Raw genomic sequence first — 20735 nt, forward strand, 5'->3', positions numbered from 1 at the left:
TTGCAATACTCCAAGATTATGATAAAGGGTTAACAATTTTTTCTGTTGATTAAAATGCTAAATTTGATATTACATTGTGGGTGTAAATTAATAGGCTTGAACTTGGTGCTGGAAACCTATTATAATACAAATTATATACACCAGAATAAAAATATTCATGATTCTGAAGCTGAAAACAATTATTTTAGACGACTATGCTTCCACTCTTTCACTGACTAGACATATTTAAAATAATGTAGGCCACTTTTTACTGGTAACAGAAGACATTTGGCATTATCAGGACCCACATACGCATTATTATACATTATATTCAACATTATATCATATATTGAATTCAAAACAGATGGTCACTATCCACGATACATATTTTAGCATTTTTATATTGTGATATATTGTTACACCTCTAGAAAATAATGATTCAACGTTGCAAACAGAATTCAATTCTGCTGTAAAGCAGCTCTAAAAAGACAATAGTAAACCAATTGAAAAGTGGCCATATCCTTTACTTTTTAGATTTCCCCCCTAAACATTGTAAGTCCACTTTTATAAAATGCTTTGTATAAAAACCTGTGTATTTTTCTTCTGTGGAACACAAAAGAAGATATTTTGAAATATCTTAAATATCTTTGAACGTGTCCAAATAATGAAACTCATTGAGGATCCGATGTTGTTTGGATATTGTCGTTAGTGGTGAGTAAATGATGACAGATTTGTTTTAACCTTTTGTTACTGTACCTTTAAGACCCCTATGTATGTGATCTCTTTTATGATTGGCTAACCTTTTCACATGGATTTCACTGCTTGGGTTTGTTGTTGGGTCCAATATAAGCCGTGTTTCCACCGAAATTACCCGGAACAATTTGTCCCAGGAACTTTTTTACCAGGAACTCTTTTTCTCCAGACCTGTTGCTACCCATTTACACTTAGGTCTAAAGTACCGTGAAGATTAAGCAAATAGTCCAGTGATGAAGGACTGCGCTCGACTTTACAGTTCCCGCTGGATTTCATCCTCTGAATTTAAGCTTAATAAAGCCTGAACTTCGTCATCGGTCCATCGGTCGTATTTTTTTAACTCCATTGTTGATTCGAATAGACTGTTACTGTACGCACCGCAACAGATGGTAGTTGAATAAAATGCTGCGTGGAGTCAACCAATCAAAATGCGGCATGAACTCAACCAATCAGCATGTTCAGTGCCCAAGTCCCACCCCTGAAAGTTCCTGAACTTTGGAAAAGTACTACCTCGCGAGCAGGGACTTTCGGAGGGGGAAATATTCACCCGGAACTTCATTTAGACCCTGGTTCCTGTGGTGTAAACACACCGAGTACCACCCCAAAGTTCCTAGTTCCTGGGGAAAGTTCCTGCGGTGGAAATGCGGCTATAGTTAGCTCTGCTTCAGCCAGAGCTCCAAACAGCAACAGAAATTGACACAAACACAAAAAAGAGAGAATTATTAGACAATAATGTAAAATCTACTACCATTGTAAAGACCCACCCCTTTAGTTACTGTTGCGACGTTCGACAAGCCATGCCGCTCTCACGCCACACATCATGTTCTCACAGAGCAAAGTGAACACTGACAACACGTCGAAAGACAGGACAGACCAGGTTACTTTTGATATGAAACAAAACCTCAACTTTAAAATTTGGTCCTTTTTAAAAGAAATTTAAACCATAAAGAAGTTTTTTGTGGCTCTTTAATGTGCCGTGACAGATCGCTGTAGCGCCTCAGTTAAAGCTGCAGTCGGCAAGTCTGGCAGATTGGGTCGACTTAGCCAAAATTTTGAATGTTTACAACTCTCATGCCCCTCCCCCACTACCAGCGAGCACCCTCCCATCGAGGTCGTGCTCGTCAGTGCGTGTGCACCAGATTTTCAGTGAACGCGTCCGTCTCTTCAGCATCGATCAACACCATGGACTCGGAGGTAGGCTGCCCTGGCTAATCTATCCATAGATAGCAATAACCGAGGAATTGGAAGCTTGTTAGTAGAGTTTCTCTCCGCCATCACGCTTCGTACAATCTTCAGGCGAACTTCAGGGATGTCGTGTGCCATGTGATATTGTAACGTGCGCGAGGGAGGGCGGATTGTAGTGTCGATTTCACTGAATATGATCAAAAAAAATTTGCCGACGGCAGCTTTAAAGCTGCTCGTGAACTGATCATCTCTTCCTTCTAGTTAATTTATAGCATCAAATAAACATGAATGAACATCAGAAGGAATGTTGTTTCAACCGCGGAAAGACGTCAGGACACACCGTTTTTCAAGTTCAAATCCACCGACGTTAATCTACTAACGACCCCTAACTGCTTTGTCGGACAAAATGGCGGATTCGGCGGATGGCAGGTTATGATTGGTCAGATCGCCTGTCAATCAAACTCCCTGCGAAGGGTGAATTGCGCCATTAAATGGGAACTAAACCTCTGAACTACCATCGTTAACAAGCAATCACCCAAAAAAGATAAAAAATGGATATGGACAATTGGATAAAAATTGGATAAAACATTTTTTTTTGGAGCCCTGTCCATCCGTGTTATGTCACAACCTTGAAGATTTCTGAAGGAGCTATTTTTGCAGCTTTGTATGGGTTTGAACATAGTAATCTACAAACTCTTATTTCAAAAGAGCCATATATATATATATTATTATTTTTGCATGATATGACTCCTGGAAAGACCTTGAAATTGCATCACCAACTGCTTCAAGCTTTCTCAGCAAGAAGCCCACCATCCCTCCTGTGCCTGAGGTCAGTTACCGAAAGTACTATTAGATAAAGTACAGAACTGATGGGTTGACCGAGTTCACCTCAACTGTGATGGTCAGGAACATTTGTACATCAAAGATTCATTGCAAACTGATGCAACCAAACTTTCTCCAGTTCATGAAAGCCAATGAATTTCCCTCCGGTTCCTCAACCGCAAGGTGCCTTTATTCTGAGTCTCTCTGGTGTGTGCAAATGTGGTGTGTAACAGAATTGTGCTTCTGATCTTCTCGTATTGATCGCGTTTAGAGAATTCGCCGAGGGAGAGAAAAGAATCAATTTCACGCCAACAGCAAGGAATAAACAATAACTCCCAGTTCTCTTCTGTCTGCTCAAGTCTAATGTCTTCTGACAGGCACCAAATACCGGGAATAAAATACACTCGGTTGAAAGTGTAGCCGGCTGTCTAATGTGAATATGTCGGTTCTATTTGTCGGGCTTAAAAAGCTTTAACTGACATCGGTGAGAGGAGGCATTCTCAGTATTGTACGTGGTCATCCATGCTTTAGCATGCTAACTGATGCTAATCGTTTGTGACGCGCCCCATCAGAAGCGAGCGCCGTGAGCGCTTTCTGAAACGATCAGATTTTTCTACTGGGCTGGAAAATGTTCTCGTTTTCCTCCCTCTAGCTTCGGGGTGCAACACCTCTGATGTTCTCCGCTGTGTTTTGTTGTGTGTGTGTGTGTGTGTGGGTGGGGTTGGGGGGGACGACCTGTAGACGCTCCATTGAGTGTGTGGAACAATGTGCCCGAACACCAGTCGTCTAAATAGCTGTTGTGTTTTATTAATGCTTAACTCCCTGTGGATCAAAACATGGCGGTTCAGTCCTGTTGAGGTCACTCAGCAGCGGTCAGTACAGGATTTGATCTACATCCTTTCTTCTCACGGATCTTCACCGGTTTGGTGACTCAATCCCTATGTCATTCAGCTATAAATCTCATAATACTGCAGAGATTTGCCAAAAAACGTGGTTGTTTTTATAAAAGACTATAGAGTATTGCAAGGATGGGCTTTTTTAATGCATCAACCCGTTTCCATTGACAAAAACCAAATCGGATTTTTCCATTGGCTTTTGGATTGTTGCAGAAAATAAGCTTTGTGAGATACAAAATATGATTCTTACACGTTTTCTTCATCATTTTCACTATTGAACACAACTTTTATGAATTTTGAAGCCTAAATACAATCACCTGAAGTAATGTCGGCAATAAACGAAGTACTGAGGTATTTGTCTAAGCAATATTGTGTTAAATAGTATCTAATTTATGTCAAATTATGTCATTTATTTAATAATGATAGCATTAGGCTTGAACATTTAAAAAACTGGCTGAAAAAAAATTATACTGTCGGTACGATTTTTTTTTAAAGAGTCTCTTTTGCTCAACGAGGCTGCATTTATTTGATCAATCTAATAAAAATAAAAAAAAGTAATGTGTTGAAATATTATTACAATTTGAATTTTTTTTTTTTTTTTAATACATTATAAAATGTAATTTATTCCTGTGATCAAAGCTGAATTTTCAGCATCATTACTCCAGTCCAGTAATATGATGATGTGATGCTCAATAAACATTTCTGATTATCATCAATGTTGAAAACTGCTTTATATTTTTGTGGAGACAGTGATAAATTATTATTTATTTATTTTTTTCAGGATTCTGTGATGAATAGAAAGTTCAAAAGAACAGCGTTTATTTGAAATAGAAACCTTTTGTAAATGTCTTTACTGTCACTTTTGATTAATTTCATGCACCTTTTGCTGAATAAAAGTATTCATTTCTTAAAAAAAAGAAAGACTGACCCAAACTTTTGAGGTCAGGATATATTACAGTGATTATATTGAGGTTCAGCACAGTTTTTGGTTCACTTCACCAGGGTCTCAGAAAGTAATCTTAATCCAGGTCTTCCATGTGTCTTCTTGACAGTTTAAAGGTCAAGCGAACCTCCACGTGTTTGAAGACTGGTGTGGCTCCTCAGTCGCTCAGCTCAGGAAGAACCTGCATTTTCCTCTCTACCCCCATGTGAGTATGAATATAAAAGTCTGACACTATTCTGCTTTTTTATGGCATTATATTATCAGCATAACAATTTGAGGGAATAAAAAATAAAGTTTTGCTGTAATGAGATCGAAACCCAACGATTATGCTCTCCAGCATCATTTGAAAATGATCCGAAGAGTTTCTTGTGCTTCAATAAAAGAAATAACATCTGACAAAGAAGTCACATGATCAATGTCACAAATTAGTGACTAAATATAATGCAGAATCTTACTTTTTTTTGGTTCATTGTACATTCTAAAACTTTTTTTTTTTTTTTTGTTATCCCAAAACTTCCAGGTTTACATGAAGGTCTCAGACGTTTGAACACTTGGATATGTCTTTTTGTTATTTTCTCAAGAATATGCTCATGTATATGTCTTTCATACTTCAAAACTCCCATAGACCAGATCACATATTCATGTATTCTTGGCTGAAGGGTAGATGAAATTGGTTTGTCTATTGTCCTGGAGCGGCTATAACTCAAACTCCCATCTCAAGAGACATGTGTGGTCATATACACATCATGAGTTTATAGTGGGAAAACAGTGGGAACATATTTTAAAGTCCCCCTGTAGTCAATCATTTTATCCCTTAAAACTCATCTTTGATCACCAAAATTACATATTTAAACTTTTTTTTTCATGCCTTAAAATAGCTTAAATGTAACTCTACACCCTTGCCTCATTTAGTATACGCGGTTCTATGAATATGCAAATAAGCCCCGCCTCCACTCACTCACACCAGCTCAGAGATCCACTTGTTGACGATCACACGTTGACCTGATTGGTTACAAGGTAGTTTGTGACGTCAGAAACACCAGCGATTTCAAACCGTGTTTTTGAGACTGTCTTTAATCTGAAAATACTCTGGTGGTAAAACACCACATAGACATATAAACAGCATTAAAAGCTTGATTTTTACCACAGGGGGACTTTAAGACAAATGCATCAGTTGCTTTGCGTATCTATTCTGGAAATTGTGCATAATGATGGTTTCTGAGTATTACTGATGTACATTATAGCTGCAATGAATGAATCTTCAATTCCAATGTTGAAACAGTTTGTACTCTTTTGATTGGCCCCGTGGCCAGTTTTTAGCTTTAAAGAGGACAATTTGTTTTTAGATGACTGAGTTAATTATTCATTTCAACACGTTAATTATTGAGTATCTGTTTAGCTTGTATCATTTATGAGATAGAGCATACTGTTATGATTGAGTATGTAGAGCAAAATGGAAACAGATTAAAGCTACAAAATCTTCCTAAAACAGGGATATGATGCACCTCTACAGTCATTGGTATGACAAACTTCAGGGGAGATATTTGAAAGCATGTTGTTTTGGTTTAAACGGCGGCTGTCGTGATGATATGAGGAAACATAATTGAGTTTTCGAGTAATGTGACAGTGTTGTGTTTGGTCAGATAGGCTTTTTAAAACACCAGCCCACGTCTCGCTCTACGGCGGCCATGAATTTGCATGGGGAGCCTAGTGAAGCGTAACTGAAACGGTGGAAAGTAAATATTTGCAGAAAGCTGGATAAACATGCAGCTATGTGATCGTTGGGAGGAATTTGCTCTTCAGAAGAACTTGTCAGTATGTTTCGCTTGGTTGGAAAATCCATTTCTCTTTCGTGGAAGAGAACTTCAGTGTTATTAGATTTTTAGAGTTCTGCAGACAAATGCAATCTAAAACGTATTTTAGTGGACATAAATGTGCTTAAAATGTACATCTGTCTTGATGACTAATCTTGTACTCCAGGGAGTGTCCACATTTCTGTCCAATCAAATGCTCTCTAAACACAAATGCCCCTCCCCCAATACCAACTGCTTTAGTTGCAAATCAGGTTACATGGCTTGGCTGAGATGTAATTAAAATCTATTGGCTGTTTTATGAGCCCTTCGATATGTCCCACTCCTTAGGAAATGTTCACCCTGTTTCATAGGAAATAAATGGATGCAAGTAATGAAACTGTGCTTATTGGTCTGTTTCATTGGACCTTTAAAGGGACAGTTCACCCAAAAATTTCAATTCTGTCATCATTTACTCACCCTCAAGTCATCTTCATTTATATAGCGCTTTTAACATTGTAGATTGTTCCAAAGCGGCTGCACAGAGATACAAGGATAGTTTAAAGTAACAGAGATTGTTTTGGCTTCATAACAGTTCTTGAATAAAGTTCATTTCCAGCTAAAGTTAATTTGATTGATTCACTTCCGTCGCAACGGTCATTAGTTATTAACTTAGTAATAAAAGTAGTCGCTTACACCAAAAAATAGTATAAAAATTTGGTATAAAAATAGTCGCTAACACGACACCGTTTTAACAGGAAACTCTACACAGACTTTACACAGACGCGAAACCTGTGAGAATGCTGATGGCGTGCACATGCGTATTACGAGTTCAGTCTATTGGTATGCGCGTTATGTGCGCAGGTTTGTAATTCGCTACAAACCAAGCCTTAAAAAACTACTTGTCTGGCCTTAACATTTTGATACGGAATTGTATCACTTTGGGGTAGATACGCGAACCGAATTTTCCCGACAACGCTTTAATTGTAGAGTGGTAAAGGGATCGTCCATAAGGAGAAACTAGTTGGCACTTTAGCACCCTGGTATGACATCGGGTCCAGGCGAAGGTCCTTCATCAGATCTGGATACAGCCTGGATCCGGCAGGCTGCGGGAAAACCTCGGGATAAACAAAAACACTCAAATTAGCGTAGATGCCATTCTTCTTATGATGTAACAAGTACATCAGGATTTATGGGAAGTGTTCCCGGTTCCGGCTGACCTAATCTATGCAGCCTAACCTTGAATTATAGAAGTCTATAATGTGTTATGTGTATGCTAGGCCAAAGAGATGTGTCTTTAATCTAGCTTTGAACTGAAAGAGTGTGTCTGCTTCCCGGACAATGGTAGGAAGAGTGTTCCAAAGTTTTGGTGCTAAATAGGAGAAGGATCTACCGCTGGCAGTCGATTTTGATATTCTAGGTATTATCAACTGGCCGGAATTTTGAGATCGCAATAGACGTGAAGGACTATAATGGACATCACTTGAGTGAAGGACATCACTCAAATTGTTCTAAACCTGCAAGAAGTTCTTTCTTCTGTTGAACATAAAGGAAGATATTTTGAAGAATGTTGGTAACCAGACAGTTGCTGGTTCCCATTGACTTCCATAGTATAGAAAAAAAAAACATACTATGGAAGTCAATGGGAACCAGAAACTGTTTGGTTACTGACATTCTTCAAAATATCTTCTTTTTTGTGTTCAGCAGAAAAAAGAAATTCATACAGGTTTGGAACAACTTAAGTAAATAAATGTGAGTAAATTATGAGAGAATTTTTGGTGTAAATGTAAATGCTTCAACTGTAAATGTATTTATTTAGTACAATTGTATAAAGTTAATTGTTGGTTTAGAAGTTATGAGATTATAAATGATAGTTTTGATAATTAATTATGGACTTATTATTATTATTATTATTATTATTATTTGATTACTTTTATTTTGGTATCACCTAGCCATATTACAATTCTGTCATCATTTATTTAAATGTATGAATCGTTCATTCATTCATTCATTGAATCAATCAATCAATCAATCAATCAATCAGTTAGTTCATTCATTCAATCAATCAATCAATCAATCAATCAGTTAATTCATTCAGTCATTCACTGAATCAATCAATCAGTTCATTCATTCGTTCATTCATTAATTCATTCATTCATTGAATCAATCAATCAATCAATCAGTTCATTCATTCAGTCATTCATTGAATCAATCAGTTCATTCATTCATTCAGTCAGTCATTCATTGAATCAATCAATCAATCAATCAATCAATCAATCAATCAATCAATCAGTTCATTCATTCAGTCATTCATTGAATCAGTCAATCAATCAGTTCATTCATTCATTTATTCAATGAATCAATCAATCAATCAATCAGTCAGTCAATCAATCAGTTCATTCATTCATTCATTGAATCAATCAATCAATCAATCAATCAATCAATCAATCAGTTCATTCATTCATTCATTGAATCAATCAATCAGTTTATTCATTCATTTGTTTGATTTTCTTTCATTTTGGTATCACATTAGCCTGACTACGTCAGACTTCGTACTTCCGCTCAATTTCAGTTTGCTTCTGTACTCAGTCTGAGATATCGACCTGTCTTTCAGTTTTCCTCCGGCCTCAAAACAGCCGGCCAATCAATGAACAGAGGGCGGGCTGAGAGCCGTGACATAGACGCTGATTGTACCGTGGATGCGTAGTTTTTACTTCACATAATCTGCAAAAGTCGTTCACAGCCATGTTCACTCCGGCTCGATGGTTTTGTTTTCGCATCATACATGTGTTTACAGTTGAAGTTCAATGCGGCTGAGTCGGCGCATAACACACTTCTTAACCAAACGTTATGTGATTGGCTTACGGGTAACCAATGATTTTAAACTTCAGACAAGAAAACGCTTTTCTATTACGCCCTTCCAGACTCTGTCTACGAAGCAAAGCAAAGTAGCAGAGTTTGGTATTACCAGGCTAGTATCACATGGCCATATGCCAATTCTGTCACCATTTACTTACTATTTATTGATTTATTTTTGAATTTATTTATTTGATTTGAATAATAATATTTTATTTCCAATTCTATTACTCTGAATTATCCCTTTAATTGATCAAGAACCACCTTCTTGTTGATTATTTTCTGGATTTGGAAGGTGTGTCTGAAAACCTGAACCCTTCTCTCAACATGTGGGTGGTTTCATTTAATTGACTGACAGGTTGATAAAACCCCTACAGGTTGTAACGGGTGGAATTATACAGTACGTTTCTCCTGAACTGTTATTGTGAATTCGGTTTAGTTCAGACCCCCTACACAGTCCTCCCACATCCTCAACTTTTTACCTTGTGATTTATTTATTTTCTGTTCTTTTTTTGGCCGGCCTGTTTTTATAGATCACAGACAAAAAAGTCTGACAGAACCCACCCAAAAGTAAAAGCACACACAGACGCGTACGGTTCTCCATCTTTCTGTCTTTGTGGTTTTGTAAACAGATGACAGATAGCAGAGATTCTAGTCTCACACACACTGTGATGTGTGTGTAGTGTTTATGGCAGGGTGAGACTGAACAGACACAGCAGGAGCGGCTTCAAAACTCACACAGGCATTTTATTTTCAAATACAACAGAACATCACTTAACACCATTTTCTCTCAGTGATTGATTTTTGACAACTATAGGAATTATTATTATTATTATTATATTATTTATTTTCCTTTTTTTTATGGCGATGGCATTAAAACTGACATGGAACCTTTTAGTCATGTCTTAATTATTCATATTTGCTTTTTTCAAATATTTTATTGTATAAATGTCATTATTTTATTCTTGTCCCACACACAGGGTTAAAATGTGCAAATATATGAAAATCCATCTTAAACTGCCAAGTCAAAGTCACCTTTATTTATATAACACTTTATAGTGATGACAGTAAATGATTCAATGATGCAAACAGAGTTGAAAAAGAAAACTGTCATTGTTCAAGTGTTGATTCAGTTCCATTGTAAAGATCATCAGATCATATTTTGTTTCACACGCAGGGATGAGACTTGTCTCTCTACCCACCATGTCTTTCTTCACTCACCCCACCACAATGTTATTTTACATACTAATTTCATATTCAAACATTTCATCTCCCCAGACGAGAACTACAGTAAAGAAGTTGGCTGTGGCTCCGAAATGGAAGAACTACGGCCTGAGAATATTTGGATACATTCTACCTTACAAGGATGGTAAATGCTCTTTTGTGTTAAAAGTAAAAATTGCTTTTAGATATTTTTCATGGAGATATACAGAATGACATTTTCTCACAATCACATTTACATTCACAGCGTTATCAAAGAAGTGTATACTACATATATAAGAAGCAGTTACCTGTCGCTCACACTGTCCGTCGCTCTCATTTGTCCAGGTGATTTTCAGTTTGCAGTTTCTTCTGATGATAACTCAGAGTTCTGGCTGAGTTCAGATGAAAGTCCTCTCAATGCACGTCTGCTGGCCTACGTGGGAAAGGTAAGGGATTTAAGATTGGATAGATATATTATTTTATACCTTGTATAATTTTGCTATACAAATTGTTCAAGTAATTATATGTATATATAAATATTTAATATACAGTGAGGAAAATAAGTATTTGAACACCCTGCTATTTTGCAAGTTCTCCCACTTGGAAATCATGGAGGGGTCTGAAATTGTCATCGTAGGTGCATGTCCACTGTGAGAGACATAATCTAAAAAAAAAAATCCAGAAATCACAATATATGATTTTTTAACTATTTATTTGTATGATACAGCTGCAAATAAGTATTTGAACACCTGTCTATCAGCTAGAATTCTGACCCTCAAAGACCTGTTAGTCTGCTTTTAAAATGTCCACCTCCACTCCATTTATTATCCTAAATTAGATGCACCTGTTTGAGGTCGTTAGCTGCATAAAGACACATGTCCACCACATACAATCAGTAAGAATCCAACTACTAACATGGCCAAGACCAAAGAGCTGTCCAAAGACACTAGAGACAAAATTGTACACCTCCACAAGGCTGGAAAGGGCTACGGGGAAATTGCCAAGCAGCTTGGTGAATAAAGGTCCACTGTTGGAGCAATCATTAGAAAATGGAAGAAGCTAAACATGACTATCAATCTCCCTCGGACTGGGGCTCCATGCAAGATCTCACCTCGTGGGGTCTCAATGATCCTAAGAAAGGTGAGAAATCAGCCCAGAACTACACGGGAGGAGCTGGTCAATGACCTGAAAAGAGCTGGGACATTGTGATTTCTGGATTTTTTTATTTTTATTATGTCTCTCACAGTGGACATGCACCTACGATGACAATTTCAGACCCCTCCATGATTTCTAAGTGGGAGAACTTGGAAAATAGCAGGGTGTTCAAATACTTATTTTCCTCACTGTAACTATATATTATTATATATTTACATTTATATTTAATTACTTGAATAATTTGTATAGCAATTATACTATAATAATTTTATAATTATAATAAAATTATGATAAAATTATTAAAATTACAAATATTTAATTATGTATGTATTTTACTTATATAAGTAAATATATATTGCATATTATATTGTGTATTAGGGATGTGCCCAAGACTGAATACCTTATTTGAAAAGGAAATTAAGGGTGTATTCACACCAGGAAAGTCCGATAGTTCACTTGCTTTGGTCCTTGCTTTGGTTTAGTACGGTTCGCTTTCACACTGCTCTTTTTGCAAGTGAACCAAAATTTGTAAACAAAACCACACATGTTCTAAGGTCGTCTATTCATTGGACATATGACATATTACCGAGAAAATACTTGCCGAGACGGTTAGACGAGTTTTTAACATAATTTTGTGTGCATGTGTGTCCATTCAAGGGCAAGGAAACGCAAAAGAGGAATCAATTCGATGTTCGAGCGCTGTCTGAAACGCGCCTCTCTCTCTCTCTCTCTCTCTCTCTCTGCGTGCGTGCGCGCACTTCGGGTAACGCGTGAGTCCCGATTTTCTCCTCTTTTGTGTTTAAAATTGTTTGAACACGTCCAAATGATAAACTTTCACTCTATGATGGTTAAATGTAGTAGTTAATCCACGAATCACATGCGTGCCGAACCATGTGGCAGCTGGTCCGGACGGATCACAGATTAATGTAGCCTTTCATCACCCCAAATTACATAGTAAAAATCTGACCCTGTCAAAAAAGGCGGAGTGTTCATGTTCACACCTTAAACGAACCGTACCAGAGTTCGTTTGGAACCGTACCGAGACCACCTCTTCAGCTGGGTCTCGGTTCGGTTGTTTGGTCCGCACCCGAGTGCGATTGCTGTATTCACACCTGCCCAAAAGATCCGCACCAAGGGGGGAAACGAACTTGAGTTCGATTCAATCGAACCAAACAAGTCAGGTGTGAATACACCCTAAAAAAATTATATTTCAATGTTTTTCCATTGTCTTGCAATTACATATTTCTGTAATTATATTATATATAATTTGCAGGCATAATGGAGCCGCTATCAATATCTGTGGTATTGAAATTGCTTTGAAAAATTACTAGCGCAGCAATCCTAACCTTGTCCCTTTAGGGGAGGCGTTATTCATTTTCTGTGCATTTCCAAAAATAAGATATTCGGCTCAAAGCACATCCCTATTGTGTATATCATACTTGCCCAAGAATCTGTTTTCAATTTTATAGGCTTTAAAGTGTAAATATCAAATCAACACTCCTTTCATTGTCCATTGATCGGCAGTCATGGTGTCATTGTGAGCAGCGGTGACTATTTCCTCAGACAGAAGGCCTTGCTGTTACTGCATGGTGGATTTCATTTAGATTTAGATTTATTCCCCAGTGCTCTTGGTGCTTAGAAGTGTAGATTTGTACGATGTGAGGGAGCGTTGGCTTTGTAAAACACAATTAGTGCCTTAGCCAGAAGCCTGTGAGAGTTTACAGTGTGTGGTTTACTGGTGTATCGATTACGTCTGGCTCAGATGGGAATTGGCGCTCACACATGCCAGCCGAGGACTTGATACCCTGTCACAGAGATGCGTGATCGATTGAAAGGCGTCTCTTTGTCTAAGAAAAGAATCACAGCCTGTCCGGAATTCCGAGTGACTCCTTACGGAAGCGACAGACCTTTTCCAGTCACACCTGTAGATGGGGAAATCCATCCAAGCTGGAGAAACAGAGAAGCACATTGTTTCTGTGGACTTTAAGCGTAACTCTCGCCAAAATGCAACCTAGGGTCTTTTTGTTAATCTACCCGAGGCAAACTTTAGTTTAAAAGCATAATTAGAATAGAAACGCCACTTTTAAGTTTGACCGTATTTTCGTTTTCGGTCAAATTGCCTTTTGAATGGGATTGATAGGGATCAAAATCGCTATTTTTAAAACACTAAGAAGGCTCGACACAACATGAAACTTTGCTTGAAGTATCACCAGGGGCTCTACACATGACCTCGAGCATTGAGAAATTATTTTGTGTACACAGAGTTTACTAAAAAGAAAGATTTTGAACAACTCACTGTAGCTGTTGTTGTTTCCGGCCGCCGGCATTTTGACAGTCAAAAATAGTCGATTTCCGAATGCGAATGAACTGACTCTGAATTTTAGTATCGCTTCTTATATGAGGATCTTTTTTCAAATACAAGGTCAATATTGATTTTCACTAACGACTAAACAACAAATTATCTGTGAATTTATATGGAACAAAGCTTTAGGAGCTTTCCATCTTTACTTTCCTCCTTGTTACGTTGCATTCGGAGATCGACTATTTTTGACTGACAAAATGCCGGCGGGCGGAAACGACAACAGCTACAGTGAGTTGTTCAAAATCTTTCTTTTTAGTAAACTCTGTGTACACAAACAATGTTCTCAATGCTCGAGTTCATGTGTCGAGCCCCTAGTGATACTGAGAGCAAAGTTTCATGTTGTGTCGAGCCTTCTTAGTGTTTTAAAAATAGCGATTTTGATGCTATCATATAAGTGCCCCTAGCGCTCCCATTCACAAGGCAATTTAACCGAAAACGAAAATACGGTCAAATTTAAAAGTGATGTTTCCATTCTAAATACGCTTTTACACTAAAGTTTGCCTTGGGTAGATTAACAAAAAGACCCTAGGTTGTATTTTGGCAAGAGTTACACTTTAAATATAGACACTCAAATGTTTCAGCTCTAAGAGATTTGTTTGAATAAGGCAGAAAGTTCATTTTAGCGAAGATTTTGAGGCGACTACTTGACAAATAGAGTAAGAAGTGGGAACAGAAGAGCTGAGAGTGAAGAAAGACACAAAGAAGAAGCTGCAATATCTGGCGTCAGTGTAATAGCAGTGTGACTCCATTGCTCCCGTATTTTCTCTGTTTGCCCCCATTCCATCTATTCAATACTCCAGGGTCGCAGATAGACAAAATGAGTTTCTTCAATGTAATTCTGTGTTTGGGGAAAGTTCACATGGCTCAAAAATAGATGGAATAGTATAAAGGAGAGAAATACCAGCCATAGACATCTCTGAAAGATGAAAAATAGCATTGTCAGGTTATCCGCTGCACTTCCATTGACTAGACAAATTGTGTTACAGAGAGATCTTCAAGGAATAGTTCACTCAAAAAATGAAATTCTGTCATCTTTTACTCACCTTCACGTTGTTCTGAATCAGTGTGACTTATTTTTCTTATTCCATGCCCAAAATGCTAAATATCTTACAAGGGCCGAAGAGCTGTCAACCTCCAGAAATGACAAAAACTAAATCTTTTGAAGCTAAACAATAGCTTTGTGTGTGAAAGAGATTGATATTTAAGTAATTCACTGAAAATCTTCCCCTCGCTAAATCCTACACACACGTGCCGTGAAACGTGCCGCTATGATGATATGCGACAGTTGATTTTACTTTTGGAACGGTTTCGGTTCCTGCGACAGCTTGATTTGTAATTGATTTGTAATGCGAGTATCATTTTGTGTGACTTTTGATATTGAAAATAACTTAAACGAAACAAGAACGAAACTGTGAACTCTATATAAACAAACGTGTATTTGAGGGGCCGTTTACACGACACATGAAACCTTTTGTGTGTTTTGGCCGTTTATTTACACGACAAAGGAGTTTTGGAGGCCTGAAAACACACACTTTTGAAAACCGGTTTCAAAGTGCAAGTTTTTGAAAACGATACAGTTATCATCTCCATGTTTACAACAAAAACGTTAATCTGTGAAAACGGTGCCGTCATGCGTATGCGCATTACGTGTTCAGTCTATAGGCTCGTAGTGTTTCTTTATAAAGTGACATCGCCACCTACTGGCCTGGCAAGAACACTACAGCGTTTTTAGTCGTTTTCGCGGATCTGTGTGAACGGGGATTATTTTGACAACGTTGTCATCTGTACGCGATAAAAGGAAAAACATTTCTGTCGTTTCGTGTGTCGTTTCGTGGAAACATACCCTGAGTAGGCATTTTGAGTAGTGATGAAATGGTTTAAGTTTTAGTTAGTAATTTGGTTATGTACTTGTCGATTTCGCTGTGAGTGCGAGACAGCAGCGCGCTTGCAGACAGAGCTCCGCCCACTAGGGCTGTAGTCAACCAAAGAAATGCTTAGTCGACCAAAGTCCTGTCCTGCACACCGATTAGTCGACAAAAAAAAAAAAAAAGACGCGATGTTTTGCATTTTGATTAAACATTTATTAAACAATTGTCAGAGCATTTATAAAACAACAACGAAAAAAGTTTTTTTGTTTAGTTTTTTTATTGACACCTGGGATCCCCCGCGAAACAGTTCTCATTCGCGCTTGAATAAGGCCGGCGACACACTGGCTGCTGGCGTGAGAGTCTCAGCTGCGTTGGGTGTCTGTTTAAATAGAATAATAGGAAAATAGAATAATAGAAACAAAATGTATTCGACTTTTTACCCGTTATTATCAATCTAAATTAATCTCGTTTTTAATTTAGGCTAACTTAATTTCGGTCTTCTTTATTTAAATTTCGTTTTTTCTTTATTTAAATTACGTTTTTCTTTAGGCCTTTTTAAATTTAGTTTTTCTTTATTTAAATTTCGTTTTTCTTTATTTAAATTTCGTTTTTCTTTATTTAAATTTCATTTTTTTCTGTATTTAAATTTTGTTTTTTTCTTTATTTAAATTTCGGGTTTCTTTATTTAAATTTCGGGTTTCTTTATTTAAATCTACCCTTTACTGAACGTGTCGCGTCTGTCTATATTGCACCAAATGCGACACTGCACTCCCTTGTAAAGTCGATTGGATGAACGGTTCTCGAAATAATCAAAATGCAAACGGACAGACAGACACATAGAGATTACTACCTATATTCCTTACTGAGCGCGAAGCAGCAGTGCAGCCAGCCACAGGTGCGGTTCCCCAGTGTTCTACGTTGTGCGCTAAACTGTGGCGCTGTTACAAAATAGCCTAAATTAAAGCATTTAAAGTTGAGCATAAAACATAGGCTAATTATATTTAGAATACAGTAATATATAACTGCTTATAAATGAATAAATATCAAGGAGTAAATCAATGAAAATTTCTTTATTGGTGAAAAAAAATTAAAAAATTATGCGACTGGTCGACCATGAGAATGTCAGTCGACCAAGACGGCATCGACCGATTAGTCGACTAAACCAGTGGTTTTCAAACTGTGGGTCGCGACCCACTTGTGGGTCGCACAGTGAGAAAAGGTGGGTCGCACAAAGGCACTTAGCTGCAGCTAAATTTACGTTACGATGAGTGAAACAAAACCAGTCCGATTAATGACCAAACGACTCTTAAGTGAGTTTTAGCGCCCGCCAAAGTGAATTTTTGTCCCGCCAAAATCTTATTTGATCGGTGAGTAATTAGATGAACTGCTGCACTTGTCACAGCGCATGTTTAACTGAAAGAACGTCGAGCAGAGAGAGAGAGACTCGGTCGCGCGCGCGCTCTCTCTCTCTCTCTTCGGAGCCAGGCGAAAGTGTAAACATAACAAGACTTCACCGTCTTCAAACTAAGCGCTGTCTTGCTCTCTCTCTCCCTCGCACATATTAATCAAAATAAATCAACATGGTGGTAAAAGGTCGGAAGACCAAAGTTTTAATGTGGAGCATTCGGAGATTTTTTTTTTCCTGAATTACTGCTGGGTGTGAATTGTGCTAAATAAGTTGCCTTATCTTCTCTGAAAAGCGTCCCAGACATTCAGCTGACATAAAACAACACTTTAATTAAACGAAAAAAAAAATCCAGTGATGAAATGTTTTCTGTGTTGACAGAAATCTTGGATGTCCATGTCCTAACTGCTGGGATAATCACACAACGCGCACATGCACACGTCCAATTCGCGAACTAATGACTCCTTTGAACCGATTCATTTTAATGAATGGTTAAAACAACTGATCTTTCCAACAGTGAACTCAGGAGACGTATGAATCGGTGTATAATCAGTAACACTTTACAATAAGGTTCTATTTATTACATTACATAAAAAGTACAGTTTGCTTACTCAAGCTTAAGCTTTAAAATAAATAAAACCCCTTGTTTTTTTTGAAAAGCATATGAAATTTTTCCACACAGTGCTATCAAGAATCGATAAGAGAATCGTTAAAGAATCGGATCGACAATCAGAATTGTCAGTGGCATTATTTTTATTGATAAAATCTGATCATTTCCCATCCCTATGTGAAGACGGTAAAATTATAATCAAACATTAAAGAACATTCATGTTTTTTTGTTGTTGTTGTTTTTTTAAGAATTAAAAGTTTAAAATATTTTGCTAACATGAGGTCTTGTCACTGTCAGTCTTTTTACATCAGTGCAAAACTAGGGTATACAGATTAAGATCATCAGCATGCATTGATTAATCCCATGGCATGTAGCAAAAAAAAAAAAAAAAAAAAAAAAAATGTGCGACCAAATCATGCTGGTGCGACTAACTGAGAAAGTTGGTAGCACCAGTGCAAGTGGGTCTTGAGATTGATTATACTTGTCTAGGTGGGTCCTCGAATGAAAAAGTTTGGGAACCCCTGGACTAAACGACTAAAGTTGACAGCCCTACCGCCCACACGCTCCTCTGATTGGCTGTGATTTGTAACTGCTTTAGTTGCATCTGTTTTGCATGCTGTAAAAATCAAACAATCGAATATAATGCATCACAGCAAGTCAGCGACGACAGCATTGGTTCTTCTTGTGATCGATTGTCGCTACCATATGATGTGCCGTATTTAGAAAAAGCAAAAACAAGCGAAAAATATGTACAAGGAGCAGATTGCGGTTGCTTACGCAGAAGCTAATGTAATCAACAAACATTTAACAGTATGTAGATCAAGACTGCCTAACATTACCCAATAAAATGATGAACCCATGAAGAGGTATAGGACTGAGAAGCTGCAGGGGTGTTGATGGACTCAATCTTCTCCATCAACAGTATGTAATGATCATTGTTCTGAATCCGATCTGGACGTAGCCTTTGACAGAAACACGATTTTCTCTGCTTTTTGTTTAAAAAAAAATTTGTTTATGAAACTTCCCCACATTAAAGTGTTGATAAAAAAGAAATAATGATGCTATAATAAAAAAGCAGATTTTTAAGCAGACTGTTCTTTCTTTTTATATATTGCATTTTCAGATTTTCATACAACAAATATTGTGGGAGCCATGAAAGTTTTGTGAATATGATCAAAAGTGCTGGTTCTGGCTGGCAACTTAAAAAAAAAAAAACTGACAGGGAAAGAGGGAACAAAAAAAACCCTGTTTTTACACAGTGAAAGCCAGTGGGTTTCAAAAGAGTAAAACATTTATAAAAATATCTTCTTTTGTGTTTTCCGCAGAAGACAGAATACATGTTTGGAATGACAGGAGGGTGACTAAATGATGACAGAATTTTTGTTTTTGGGTGAACTACCCATTTCACTGGTGGTCTATAAAATAAGCAAACAAAATCCCATATGCTTTAAAAGAAGGAATCCATCCATACAGTATTACCCCTTTTCCACCAACAAGAACCGGGTGCTGGTTCAGAGCTAGAGCTATTGCCAGTTCGGAGTTGGTTCGACTGACGAGCTTACTAAGAACCGGTTTGCGTTTCCACCGGCCAGAGAGCCACAACAGAGCTATATCTTACGTCACTGCATACGTATCATGTTGCTCAGCAACGCGCGTGCGGCAGCGCCAAACACAAACAAGTCAAGTCAAGTCATCTTCATTTATATAGCGCTTTTAACAATGTAGATTGTCTCAAAGCAGCTTCACAGAGATAAGCGTATAATTTAAGGTAACAGAGATTGTTTCGGCTTTACAGCAGAGTTAAGTTATTTCCATCTAAAGTTAGTTTTAATTGATTTGGTTCCGTCGCAATGATCATTTGTTATTAAATTAGGGGCCGCTAAGACGACACCATTCTCTCTACAAACACACCAGACTTGTTCGAGTCATGCATCGGCTTCTCGCAGAACGATCAGCACATGAAATCAAAGCACTGCGAAAGCGATCAAAAAGCACAAGGAGTCGTATGATCTCCAAACACTCCCGCAGCTCTGATCGGTCCACGCTGCTCCGATGCATCTCGAACAAGGCATCAACAATAATAGACGTTGCGTTACTATGGATGCTCATGGGTTTGCGAAAATAAATCGGCATCCAAACACGGCGAATCCAACGCGTTCGTGCAGCTCGCCGTAACTTACATAGACGGATATTATAATCGAGCTGCTATTAGCTCGACTAGCTGCTATTTAAAAATGGCGGTCACAAGTTTCTCTTCAGTCTTGTTGGCCACGGTAACCCCGCCCCCAGCCTCTGACGCAAGCGGTTCTTCCTTGGCTCCGTTCTAGACCCTGCAATGATTTGGTGCTACTTAAGAACCAGTTTTACTGGTTCGGAGCTGGTGCTTTGGCGGTGGAAAAACAAAGAACCGATTTGAAACTAGGCTCTGGCTCCGAACCAGCACCAGCTCTGCCTTGGTGGAAAAGGGGTATATGAGGAGACTATGCTCATTGACTTAGGCCAGCAAGCAAACACCCAAAAAACACCAAGAACACTTAGCAATTATAAACTGCACAACAATGCCCTGTAGCAAAAGATGTAGCATTAGCACCATTCACATTAATGCAAAAACATGAGTCATCTGTGTAAATTGAAAGGTTCTTGCTACATGAGCTTCATTTTCACTTTAAGTGTACCATTTTAAAGTTTGTTTCCATAGTAATACTTTTTTATGCTAAAGTGTACTTTTTTATTAAACCTAAAAGAACTGTTGCTAGCAAGTGCGCTAGCAAAACATTTCACTCAATGTTATCTCTTCTCCTCGCATTTGAAAGATTTTCATGTAGTCACCTTCAAGTGGAAATATACTGTAGCTTTCGCCTCTGATGGCAGACGTACACACACACACACACACACACACACACACACA

At 37.9% G+C, this 20735-nt stretch overlaps 1 protein-coding gene across 2 annotated transcripts in view; it reads left to right on the forward strand.

Annotated features, from left to right (window-relative positions):
* Positions 1-20735, forward strand: part of b4galnt4a (beta-1,4-N-acetyl-galactosaminyl transferase 4a) — a 194759-nt gene that overhangs the window by 100589 nt on the left and 73435 nt on the right. For both annotated transcript variants that reach the window (XM_084396505.1, XM_084396506.1), the window contains exons 4-6: positions 4688-4783; positions 10503-10593; positions 10773-10873. In XM_084396505.1, coding sequence (XP_084252631.1) covers positions 4688-4783; positions 10503-10593; positions 10773-10873 — 288 coding nt within the window. The remainder of the gene's footprint in view (positions 1-4687; positions 4784-10502; positions 10594-10772; positions 10874-20735) is intronic.

The sequence above is a fragment of the Rutilus rutilus genome, assembly GCF_951802725.1.
Source record: "Rutilus rutilus genome assembly, chromosome: 23".
Classification (NCBI taxonomy): Eukaryota; Metazoa; Chordata; class Actinopteri; order Cypriniformes; family Leuciscidae; genus Rutilus; species Rutilus rutilus.